At 50.4% G+C, this 12,168-nt stretch overlaps 4 protein-coding genes across 4 annotated transcripts; 1 reads left to right on the forward strand and 3 right to left on the reverse strand.

Annotated features, from left to right (window-relative positions):
* Window positions 1-104: 104 nt before the first annotated feature.
* On the forward strand, window positions 105-2,839 carry TRIVIDRAFT_230590 (uncharacterized protein; the record flags this gene model as incomplete). The annotated part of the gene is made up of 1 exon (XM_014101277.1): window positions 105-2,839. One exon carries the CDS (start codon window positions 105-107, stop codon window positions 2,448-2,450), a length of 2,346 nt encoding a protein of 781 aa, XP_013956752.1.
* A 719-nt stretch (window positions 2,840-3,558) lies between these two features.
* TRIVIDRAFT_54091 (uncharacterized protein) lies at window positions 3,559-4,522 on the reverse strand (the record flags this gene model as incomplete). The annotated part of the gene is made up of 2 exons (XM_014101278.1): window positions 3,559-3,826; window positions 3,912-4,522. 2 exons carry the CDS (start codon window positions 4,520-4,522, stop codon window positions 3,559-3,561), a joined length of 879 nt encoding a protein of 292 aa, XP_013956753.1.
* Window positions 4,523-6,850: 2,328 nt separating this feature from the next.
* Window positions 6,851-9,122, reverse strand: TRIVIDRAFT_230591 (uncharacterized protein; the record flags this gene model as incomplete). Its single annotated transcript, XM_014101279.1, has 2 exons — window positions 6,851-6,881; window positions 6,943-9,122. 2 exons carry the CDS (start codon window positions 9,120-9,122, stop codon window positions 6,851-6,853), a joined length of 2,211 nt encoding a protein of 736 aa, XP_013956754.1.
* Window positions 9,123-10,518: 1,396 nt separating this feature from the next.
* Window positions 10,519-11,407, reverse strand: TRIVIDRAFT_60609 (uncharacterized protein; the record flags this gene model as incomplete). Its single annotated transcript, XM_014101280.1, has 2 exons — window positions 10,519-10,782; window positions 11,279-11,407. 2 exons carry the CDS (start codon window positions 11,405-11,407, stop codon window positions 10,519-10,521), a joined length of 393 nt encoding a protein of 130 aa, XP_013956755.1.
* Window positions 11,408-12,168: the final 761 nt, after the last annotated feature.

Here is a 12,168-nt window from a genome sequence, read left to right on the forward strand (position 1 = left end):
TCATCAGTATCCAAATAAGCCCAACTTGCCCACTTTCATCTTTCCACTTCCTTAACCCCCTCTTATACTATACTCTACCTTCTCAATCGGTTCGCATAAACTCCATGTCTCTCTCTCGCCCTCTAAGATATTATCCGCCTGAGGATACCAACAATAGCAAGAAACCCATCGGGTTCGAGAACTTGTGCCGCGTATGCAACAACTTCCAGTACTGTGAAGACTTCGAACGAGTGCACGCATTAGATGGCCGTCGCACCCAGCGAACCCGAATTCGCGGAGATGCTAAATTCTATATCATCACCCTTTTCACGAATCACCTCCTCCGTGATAGTAAGAATGAACACGGAGACGACGACGACCAGTACGCGACCATCGAGGATGCCGACAGGCTCCGTGACTGTCCATACTGCCGATTGATTTTCAACGCTCTCAACCTCTTCTTCAAAGACGGTACCACAAACTGGAGAGAGGATGCCAGGGAGTGTTCTACCCTCTGCGTCGAGGTCAAGATTCGACCAGGCCAGCCCCTGGTATTGGGTTGCCAAATGGCCTTCATTGTCCATCACGAATTCACCCTTCTTCGAGCTGATGTTGAAGTCTTCACCCTGGATCGGGGCTCTTTGACCGATTCTGACTTCCCCTGCGTGGAAATGGAGTTCCCAGAAAACGAGGACACGCAAAAACACCGTGCAAGTGAAGGCTTCTTTCGATACTGGTTCCGAGGCTGTTCGAATCACAAGGACGCCACGGACCAATGCTATAGCATCCCTAATCGGTTGCTCTATCTCGACTATGACAACGATGATGTTGTACTGTGGGAGCGTATGTCCAACCCGCCGGGAATGCCAGACGTCCCGGAGCGGATAGAGTACGCGACCCTGAGCCATACTTGGGTCAATACCGACCCAGGGGTTCCTAAACTCCTCAAATCCAACATAGACGAGTGGAAGGATGAGGGCAGGACGATTTCCGGCTTGCCTGCGGCTATTAGAGACGCTGCCAGGGTCGCACACCTCAACGATATTCATTTCCTCTTTGTCGACTCCCTGTGCATTATCCAGGACAGCCAAGAGGATCTCAGGATGCAACTACCCATGATGGGCAGCTACTTTCGAGATTCCATCCTGACTATTGTGGCAGCATCAGCTCTTACGGTGAATGATGCGTTTCTCCATCCTCCAAAGAAGGACTGGATCACCAAGCAGCTTGAATTTGTAGCCCCAAGCGGTGCCGAAGCTACCATGACGCTGCGTAGAAAGTTCTCCCGTCCCGAGACCCCCTTGGATGCCCTCGACAAGTCATCGCATATTGTTAAAATTGCCCCCGGGTCGTTTCGGCGAACCGGTCCGCTCTACGGACGACACTGGTGCCTTAACGAAGCTCTCCTGGGAACTCGCGTAATTCACTTCACGTCGGCTGGGGTCATGGCCCAGTGCAAACGCCATGACTGTACTCGCGAAGGGGTCAAGGAGTACAGGAGGGCCGATTGGACCCAAGGGATGCCGGAGAGATACGGGGCCCGCGATGCGTCGGAATTGTGGCTTCATGCCGTTGAGTTCCATACCTCGTGCGAAATGCTCCGCGCAGAAGACAGACTTTCCAAGTTATCAGCCTTGGCCTCCATGTCTGACATGGGAATTCAAGACCGGTATGTCGCAGGCCTCTGGGAGAAGAGCATGACCACGGGTCTGCTGTGGGAGGTGAACTTTCGCCCAGGCCAAACTAACACGAACAAGATCAAGATAACTCTGCCCTTCAAGAAGCAAAAGGCGCCGTCCTTCTCTTGGGCCTCTGTTGATACGCCGGTTGTGTGGCGACACAAGCACTGGACTGCCAGGCCCGAGGCAAGAATCACTGGGTGTGGCAGCATCCCCACGGACCCCAATGACCCATGCGGCAGCGTTGATGGAGCCTGGATTCATGTGGAAGGCCTTTTGCTGGAGTGTGAAGTCAGCCAGACGCTCGCGGGCGCCGGAGGAGACCGCTGGCAGCTTGCCCACTTTATCTGCAAGGACGATAGAACGATTAAGACGTATCCCTTTGTTGGAGATGGTGCGCTTGCCACGGTCAAGTCTAAGGGGGCTCTGGAGCTGCTGCGTGTACGACATGCTGCCAAAACTAGACTGCGGTTGTTGAAGAAGGGGCTGCTGGGCGAAAAGCAACGCAACCCGCGCCTTACGCGTGCATTCTTGACGCGGAACCTTTTCGAGTATCAGCGCAATGTTCTGGGGCCCAAGACAACCAGAGGGATGGCGTTTGTGCTTTGTATCAGGCAGAGAGGAGACTATGATGAGATGCGTGGGGGCATGATATTCGATAGGTGGGATGGGCTGGTGTTGACTCGGTCGATGAGATACCTCGGATTGTTTGAGCGGATTGGCTGCATTAGAGATTTGCCGAGTACGATGCTCGACTTTAATGACCCGTTTTACTCCGTTACAATAGTCTAGGGCCATCTTGGGGAAATGACGGGTGTCTTGGTTTTCCTTGGAGTTTGTTTGTGTTTTTGGTTGGCCAGCTGTGACTGGAGGTTTCTTATGTAGTCGGATTTCCTTGGTGCGTTTCCTTGGTGCGTTTCCTTGGTGTGTTTTCCTTGGTGTGTTTTCCTTGGTGTGTTTTCCTTGGTGTGTTTGTCTCGTCAGTTTCTTTTCTTTTATTGGGTGCTGATTTGTTCGAGAGGTATTGTGAATGGGGAGAAGAGAGAAACAGAAAAGGTGAAGAATAAAAAAAGGAGCGAGAGGGAGAACGTGGAGGAGGCGGAGGAAAAGAGAAAACGAGGTTTGAGGGAGAGGGAATTAGATGAGAAGATTTCTTTATTCTTTTTACCAATTCAATGCCGATTAGTCTTTCTACCATATTTTGCTCATGAGTTTCCTTTGCTTTCCCTGTCACTAACGCTCAGTACTCACCATGTTACTTCGTAGATAGGTGCATGGGTAGATAGCTTTGTCGAATCTGAGCGTCGTCACTGATTATCCTCTGCCTCTTTAAGCCGTAGGCAATGTAGAATTGGAGCTGGAGAGTGTGTATTGGCGCGATTTGTCAGGATCTAGGAAAGCAGTCGAGGGGATTAGTGCATTTGCACGCACGCCAACTAAAGCATCTCCAATGCCAATACTCACTTGGTAGATGAAGAAGTATTGTCGATGGAGATGGAAAAGAAGAAAAGAAGATTCCCCTAAGAGAAAATCGAGGAGAGGAGAGGAGATGGATGCTGCTTCGGGTGAAGAATATGGGAGGCTCCTTCCGATCATGATGTTGCACGGCAGTCAGCAAAGACAACATGACGTCGTGCACTCCCAATTGAGAAGGCACTTGATACCTACTACTAAGGGAGGTACCGGTAACTGTAAATGTACAGAACTACCTATTGACACTTGTGTTTTGTATTTACAGCACAACATGCTTCTGTTGGTATGGCAAAATTCTCCTCTTTTGTCATCTCATATACACTGCATCTTCATTTTATATACATCCTTGTCTTTTCTTATACCGTTATATACCACTTATCCTCGAATATCATCATCATCATAATCATCATCCTCACCATCCCACAATCTACGAGTTTGACGTAGGAAGCACTCCCGTCAGGCCACCGCCAAGATACAGCGATCCAATGTCCGTCAGCCGTCCCGCATTGTTCAGAAACGTCGCATTGGGCCCGACATTGCTAACATTGGACCGGAACGCGCCAAAGTAGCTGTACCGCTCCAGGTTGCTGAGCCCGTCCATGTAGTTGGCGCTGGTGTTGAAGAACTGCTGCGTCGCGGCCAGCGGCTGGTTGGCGTAGGCGTACTCGGTCACCCAGAGCTTCTTGCCGGGGAATCTATTTCATTTTTTTTTGATCGAATTAGCCATCCGTTTGTATTTGATTTTATTACTGATGTTTCGGTGCATCCAGGTCAACTTACGCTGCGGAGTATTCGCCAATGTGGCTCGCCAGCCCCTCAAAGTTGTCATACCAGTGCAACGACACGAAATCATACGGGCAGCTCCTCCCAAGGAGCTGAGTACAGTTTCCAAAGAACTGTTGAAGCCAAACTAGTCCTGAAGGAGACCCAGTACAGGCAGGAGCTCCAATCTTGATATTACGCTGTTGTAGAGGAACGAAGTTCGCGATCCAAGCCTTCGCAGCGTTGACCGGGGCCACATCGCTGCCACCCCAAGCAGCCGGAGCATCAGGCTCGTTAAAGCTCATGACATGGGTAATATTGGTACCACTATTGATAAGATTGATAACGCTGTCCCTAAAGGCAAAGTCCTGCGTCGGGTTCGGTCCAACTCCCCACATCATGGGCACAAACTCGAACTTGGACTGCGGGATGTGGACGTAGTCGGAGCTGGGAAGGTTGCCATAGTTGTAGTACCACGTCAAGTCTGAGCCCGTCTGCACCCAGATGGAGTTGTCTTGCAGCGTCGTCGAGTTGGGGATGAAGATGAGACCTCGCTTTGGTGAGGGAGAGGCGGCCGCGAGGAGAGGCGAGAGCAGCACGCCGGCGGTGGTGAGGAAGCGCATGGCCATTGTTGCGAGAGACTCGAAGATCCTGACAACAGGATAAGGAATGGATAGAGAAAAGAGACCGAGAAGAGAAAGAAGAAGTATGTAAGTGTCAGTGTAAGTGAAATAGAAGACGGCTCTACTGACTCGAAAGTGAGAAGCCTCGGATGATGCAGTCTCTCTTTATCCTCTCTCCCCTGGACATTCTGAACGTCTCCATGACCAGGTTTATATATCCGAAATATCGTCGATTATTATTAATTCCCCACGAAGGAGAGCAAGAATAGCTCCCGTTGTCTCCTCCGAACGCAGTCCCCTGTCCATCTTGCCTGGACTTCGTGCAAGTGAGCACGCCATGACATGCCATGACCTGGCCTTGGACTCTCTCTGGCCATAGCAAAGGAACTCGAAACAAACAAACAAACTCCGTACCAACCGTACTAACTTGCTTACCCGCGGACCCCCCGTTCATGGAAAGCGGCACATCTCGTACTATCGGACCGAGTATTCGGGAATTGACTCCTCTCTCACACTGACATATTATTACTACTAGTACGATTTCTCTCTTTTTTCCTAATTCCTCTCTGTACTTTCGAAGCGTCGCGACCGAGACTCCCCGAGCCGAGTCTTCGTATATCTCCTGCATCATGACGACCATTAGCCCTTCTGCTTGGGGTGTTAGGGCCGAAATAACGAAGAGGATGGAATACAAAATCGAAACCAACTGTGCATATGAATTCGGCCCTTAAACGCGCAATTAGAGTGGATGGGCCTCACCAGCATCCTTTCAAGCTTCCTGCTCAAGGTTAGCATGGCTTCATCGACGGGACCGGGGTGTGAACAACCCACGGGGGTGATGGTCCGTTGGACCTCACTCCCGTGCCTAACTAACAGCGATGAAGGAGGAAAGTGATATGATGCTCAGCACATAACAATTACAGCATATAATCACACAATCTCTCCTATTCACAACACCCATCAGTAACAGGACCATCAACACACAAAGGAGACAGTCAGAACACGACGACACCGCCACATGATTGCTACTCTACCTTCTCCCGCTCGGTACGATCCACGGCCCAATAACACACTACCGACTGCCTTCCCCCGCATTCTCCGGCACATGGTTTTAGCCAAAGCCGCAGTTTGTTTGAAGCCCGCCCGGGGTGCGTCAAAATGCACCACATCGCTCCTCTTTTTTGGTCCCATTCCGCGGGTTGGGGAGAGGCTCTTTTTCGGGGAGATGCAAAAAGCAAGGCATCGGAAACAAGCTTATGAACGGCCGGCCCGATGCGAATGCGAGAGCCAAAAATAAGAGGCCAGCGCGGGTTAGCCAGTGCTTCTTCTTGTTTCTTTTTTTGTTTTCGGCCGGGTAAGCAGGCAATCATACTTGAAACGTGAAAATCTCTAAAAGGGTCTACGGAGGTGCCTGCCAAGCTCATCTGACCCTAGCCTTGTATGCATGGATGGGACTTTTTCTTGTTTTTTTGTAACTCGACAAATGAAACCCAAAATAAGGATGAGCCAAAGAAGACAAACGTAAGAAGAAGAGGGACAAAGGAAACTGAGTAAAGAAATGAGGGAGGAAGAAGGGTCGCGTCCAGAAATACTTCATAAAATAACCATTTTTCAAAAAGGCGCAAGTAGCATCAAAGAAGAGAAAAGGCAAAAAGAGCAGAAAAAGGAATGCGATGGTGTACCAAGCACAAGAGAAAGAAAGCAAGAGTGAGAAGAGAAGAAAACAACAACACAGAGAAGAAGAGAAATAAGGACCACTTGGAACCGCATGACTGGAGCATCATTTTCAAGTCTATCCAAGTTTGCATGCTCTACATATCCGGAGCCCAAAAACAAGGTAAGGTAGGTAGGTAGGTAGTAGTAGTAGTCGTAACTATCGGCCTCTAATGACCGACTCGATCTCTCCTGCGAGATCCTATGTACATACATGAGAAATAATAGATGAGCAAGCAGCAACAATAGAGATGCTTTATAGAGATGCTCGCTCTTTCAAACAGGTACTCCTTTCAAGTAGCCAAGACAACGATAAAAGGTCAGCCTTTCTTATATAAACGCCCTTACACGCATCGCATCGCATCCATCGCCGTAACAGAGCCAACCCGCCGCTCCTTTCTGCCACACATGACGAATAGCTCAAAAAATATCGACGGCAGCCGGCACACATATACACACTTGGCTGCTGCAGTGATATACACGCGGATCAGGTTGAACCATCTTACAATCTCCCTCGTGAGATTCGCGCGATCGATTATAAATAAACAAAACAAATTCACAATAAAAGAAAAATAATGTTGCGTCACTGTAGGTAAATGAGACAGTCAGGATGGAGCTTGTCTAGTCGTAACCAGCACCACGCTGCCAGGGGCTATTGACATATCAGTTAGTTTAGGTCCGAGGCACCAGCATTCTATCATATCGAGACATACCTTGCGTTGTTTTGTGATCTGTAGCCGCCAGGGCTCGTGTTGCTGCCATACGAGGGAACACGTCCGATTGGCGACGGTGAGTGGCTGTGACCCAACGATGAGTGAGACTGTTGGTCGTTGGCCGGGAAGAGTGGCACGGATGGGTTGACTGGGGATACTGAACGAGCCGGCTGGTAGAACGGAGCCTGGGCCGTCATGGACTGGGGAGCATAAGTCATGGCTGTCGTGTCCGTCGGGTGACGGATCTCGTTGGATGTAACGGATGCCTCCTCGTCATCGAGCTTATAGCCGGCCTTGTCGCCTCTGGCAGTGACTGCCAATGCGTCCAGTTCGGTGGCGGCGCCGTTGTTTAGCTGCGTCTGCGACTTCATAAAGGATGCTCGGTCATCTGCCATGAACTGGTATCGGGCATCGGGGTTCTTGCGGACGATGGAATAGACGGTTGAGGCGATGACCATGAGCAGGAGAACAAGTGAGAAGATGGCGTTGAGAACAAACAGGACAACGCCAACAACACCGATAGCCAGCAGGGGGGCACCGAAAACGTTGGTGAAGATGAGCAGGAAGATGGAGTTTAAGAAGTTAATAACGTAAATGGCAATGTTGAACGAGTTAGTCTTCTTGTCCATCCACGGGCGCAGAACTGACGTGGCAATGAGCATGCCAACCTCGAGGATAATGAAGCCAATAGCCTGAGCAACGTTTGTCTTTTGCGCAAATGCCACAAACATGGCCTTGATGAGGGTGTAGAGCAAGATGGGCCCGATGAAGTAGTAGGCAGAGGCACGGAATTGCACATAGAGGAAACCCCATTTGTTGAGAGCCTGGGGGTCGGAGAAGAGGATGTAGGCCGGGTTTCCATGCATGTTGATAGACCGACGCGCGATTTGAATCACCTTGCTAGCACCCCAGCAGAGGGCAATGAGTGGACAAAAGAAATAGAAGACGGCAAGCACAACCTCGGCGGCGGAATCAACCTGCGTAAACTCCCAGAAGCACAGAATGGAAAGCTGGGGGAGACCAATGAGGGCGATACGGTACAGAATGCCCTTGAGGACGGTGCGCCAGCCATTACGGAACTCGAGAAACCTGTCCGCCTTCATAATGCCCTGCTTGACGAGGAGTTCGCAGATGCCCTTGAACAGGGTTACGCCGAGCATGGTGAAGATGGCAAAAAGCCAGAAAAAGGTCAGGCCCGTAATGAAGAGATTGGTGGTTTCAATCTTGGCCTGGAAAGCCACACGCTGGATTCCGTAGACAACGTAGCCTCCGGATGGAGACAGAATGTTTCCACTTCGCTTCAGGACGTTGGCGGCGGCCGTTGGCATCATGGCAAGACCGCGTTTGATGACGGCTTTGCTCATTTCGAGGCCGGCATCCAGACCACGCTTCTCAACGGCGACGGAAACAGAGCCCAGGGAGCTGAAAAGGGTAGCAGGTGTGCCGCCGGTGGCTCGCTGATACCAGGTGAAGATGGTTTGCATGAAGTTGACGTGGATGATGCCCATGGACCACTGGAAGTTTTGAGTCCAGGCCTGGACAATGGGTGGTAGACCGACGCCGGTCAAGCCAATCATAGCTTGGGATTGGAAATAACCAAACAGGGACAGCGACAGCGCGGCAACGTGAGCGGCTGTGTTGGAGTGACCGAGGCCATTGAAGACGGCAGAAGAAACCAAGGCGATACCAGCAATAATGGCAGTAGCCCACTTGACACCGGTCAAGTTGACCGTCTTGCCGTTGGAGATGTCGGCCTGGACGCAGGCAATACTCTCTCCAGTGCTAGTAAGGTTGATACGCACCCTAACGCTGGCATCCAGATCGGGTACGGAGTAGGCGATGGAAGGAATCTGCTTGGCAGCATCGGCGCTGACGGGGATGTTGAAGGGGATGTTGAACTTGGCAGCTGCCGTCATGGGACACATACCGGCGAGCTTGATCTTGCACGGGTCGAGTTGGGTCTTGAGAAAGGTGTAACCGTAGGCAGAGGCCTCAATGTCGAACATGACGTAGCCTTGAACGGAGGATGTGGCCACCAGGTGAATTGTGGCTGAATTATTGTTCGGGGTGTAGACGACGTTGAAGAAACTGGCCTGGAGACCCGAGTTGTCTTGACAGGTGTTGAGGGAGGTGGAAACGAGCATGTTTTCGGCAAATACTGGCGATAGCAGGGCCGCCATTGCGCCCAGGAGGGCGCTCCTTGAGAACCACATTGCACCGGTTGAGATTTGCGATTACTCGTGATTTGTTTGTACGATTGTTTTCTCTGGGCGAGAGCAGAGAGTTGACCTAGGAGGAAGTAGAATTTGTCGGAGATGGGTGAAGAATAGGTGCGCAATCAAAGAGCCGTTTTCGTCCCGCGGAACGTCTCGTATGTCACGGAGTGGTGAAAGGGGGGGAGGTTTGCGCCGACGAGGTTTTGAAGACGATGGTCCGGCCAAAGGGAGTCTTTTTTGGGGGGGGATCGGGGTCGAGGGACTCAAAGTCGCAACGCAGCGAATAACGAGGCTTGGTCTTTCGATTGAGTTGTTTTGCGAATCAAGTCGTCGTTATCGAGGTCGTCGGAGCGGTAATGGTTATGGGAGCGATTGGAAGCGCCGTGCTTGGAAAAAGGTCGCACGGCGGCAATAAAGGAGAAACGAAGGTCGAAAAGAAGAATCTAAGATATTCAAAACGAGAGAAGGAAGCGAGCGACCATGTTTATCGTGAAGGTAAAACAATGGATGGATCTGTCGCCAAATAATCCATCCACACACGATGGAAAAATCTGGGGGAGGGAAGAAGAACAAGAAAAGCGACAGAAAGGCGCCGAGTTCCAGCAGTTGTGGGAAAAGAGTGAATACGGCAGATGGAGTCGTTACGAGAAGGGAAAACGAGAGAGAGAGTGTGTGTGTGAGTGTGGTTGCAGATTGTTACGAGTACGCGTCCATGGGTGGTGGCTGAGTCCCCCGAAGGCGCCGTTTCAGGGCCGTATGAAAGTAGGATCCGCTCGCAGATCGTGCAAAGCAGGTGAAGCGCAGCGCTTCGTATGGCAGCGGGCAACTCGGCAGGCGGTTGATACGAGCGGTAGTGTTATTACTCGGACTCCGTGCTCCATGCTCCGTACTAGCAGATTAAAATAAAATACGGGGCCCTGGGCGTCTCCTGAAAAGAGTAGCGAATTGCACGCTCATTCGACGAGGCGAAACGAGAACTGGGGGGCCCCCCTGGTCGGGCCATTTTTTTGCTGCCACTGTTCTTGATGTCAGCAAGCGTTGTTTAGTTGTTTAGCTAGCCAGCTCAGGGGGGGCTGCGGTCCATACTGTGCGTGTCCATGTGCCGCAGCCGTGTCGCATTTAAATCGCGGATCGTCCACCACTTTTTGGGCTTCTTGGCCTCTTGGCTTTTTTGCGGGAGGATTTCCGGCGTCTTGGTGCGGGAAATGGGAGTTGATGATTGGAGGAGGAGATGATTGAAGAGGAGGAGAAAAAGAGATGACTTGAAGTCGTTTGGCTTGTGCGCATACGCATTAGAGACAAGACGAAAAAGAAAAGAGGCAATTTGACATGCGCCTGCCTCTTTGCATTGTGTACTGTATTATTTGCGCTTGCTCTTGTCCTTGCCAAGAGGGTGCCTGTACTGTACCTCCTGCACATGAGCATCGAAGTCGCTGGTACCCGTGTATCCGGGTGACAACATACCCGTGTCGCCGTACCAGCTACCTCTGGCTGCCCCGTCACACCCGGCGTCGCAACCCGTGACGGGCTCCCCCTCTGGCCCAATCACAGCCTCGGAGTCTGCTATTGGTATCCACTTGCGCCATTCATGCATCGCCTCAGCGTTTGGCTTGGGTGACATTTGCTGCATCGCCCCGTTGAAAGTGTGCAGGCCAAATCAAATACGGAGCAAATATTCGTATCTGCACGTGTGCGTGCTCTGTCCATCAAGTACTGCACCGATATTGCCACGATGGACATTTGTCAAGTACTGATGCGACATTGTCAGAGTGACACTCGTATCTTTTTCTTCTCCTCATTTGAGAATGTAGTACGGAGTATTGATTGATAATCTCTCTTCTTTATTTTATTTTATCTTATTTGGCTAACTTGACACGGCGACTCCCGAAACAGAGATGGGCGCTTCCCCCAGATCTTCTTCATTTGGATTTTGGTGCAGGTAAAGTTCAACCGCCACAAGCCCCCAAAACCAGTGGCGCGCAGATCAAAAATAGAGCCAAGTCTATGTAGTACCTGTCAACCTGTCAGACAGACCCGGGAAGTTTAAACATTTTAGCTGCATGTATAGAAATTATGGCAGGATTAAGATACTCGTATCCTATATCAGGGTAGGTACTCACACCATAAATGTGGCTGGTGTAAGGCTCAAGCTGTGCTCTCGCATGATGAATATGTTTAGAGGCATTTGTCATTGGGATGCTGGGAATGCTTGGAAAAGCAAAGGAAAGAACCAAATTCCCGGAAGCCATTATGAAAAAATTGAAGATTGTTTGATGGTGATGAAAATGATGAAAATTTCCTCAAGAGTACTGATGTGATGCCTCAACCATCATTCAGATGAGATTCTCAGAGCAACTTTCGCGACTTTTTTTTTTTCATTATCTAATTATCAAATACTCCACGGACAGAGAGGCCAATCTCCCCCGATATCCATCCTACGTCTCTCAAGATGCCTGGCCATTTGCTCAGTGGGTTAGGTAGCAGTAAGAATTCATGCGGGTTTACATAGCAAACGCGGCATGTCTGCCCAATGCGTGGTAATAGATTGGTCGTATTGCATGATAACTTGAAGCATACGTACACAGATTCGGAGTGTTTTGAATGATGGGGCAATTCAGCTTCCATCATTTGGTGATCCCATTCCAACTCGGAACTTGTGTGCTGTCAGTTTCTACGATTCCAAAAGGTAATGACACGACATGTCAAGTGAGAATGATTACCTTCATCTGGTTGCAAAATTGCACCTACAACCACTACCGAGACCCGGAATATCTTTTACCCCTAATATTATTCGTCTTCCTTTTCTCAAATGCTGCAAAATCACCAATCATCAAGTGAAACCCTAGCTATCCCTTGCGCCCGCAAATTTTCCGTGTTTCGGAGAGAGCACCATCAAGTGGTAAAGTCCGGGTCAGTGAGTGAGTGACACAGACATTCACGAGCTTCGGATAGTCTCAGGTCCGGCTCATTGACACGCAAAGCAACAAGAAGAGGCAGCATTGGCGCCCGA

Source organism: Trichoderma virens (assembly GCF_000170995.1).
Source record: "Trichoderma virens Gv29-8 chromosome Unknown TRIVIscaffold_6, whole genome shotgun sequence".
NCBI lineage: Eukaryota > Fungi > Ascomycota > Sordariomycetes > Hypocreales > Hypocreaceae > Trichoderma > Trichoderma virens.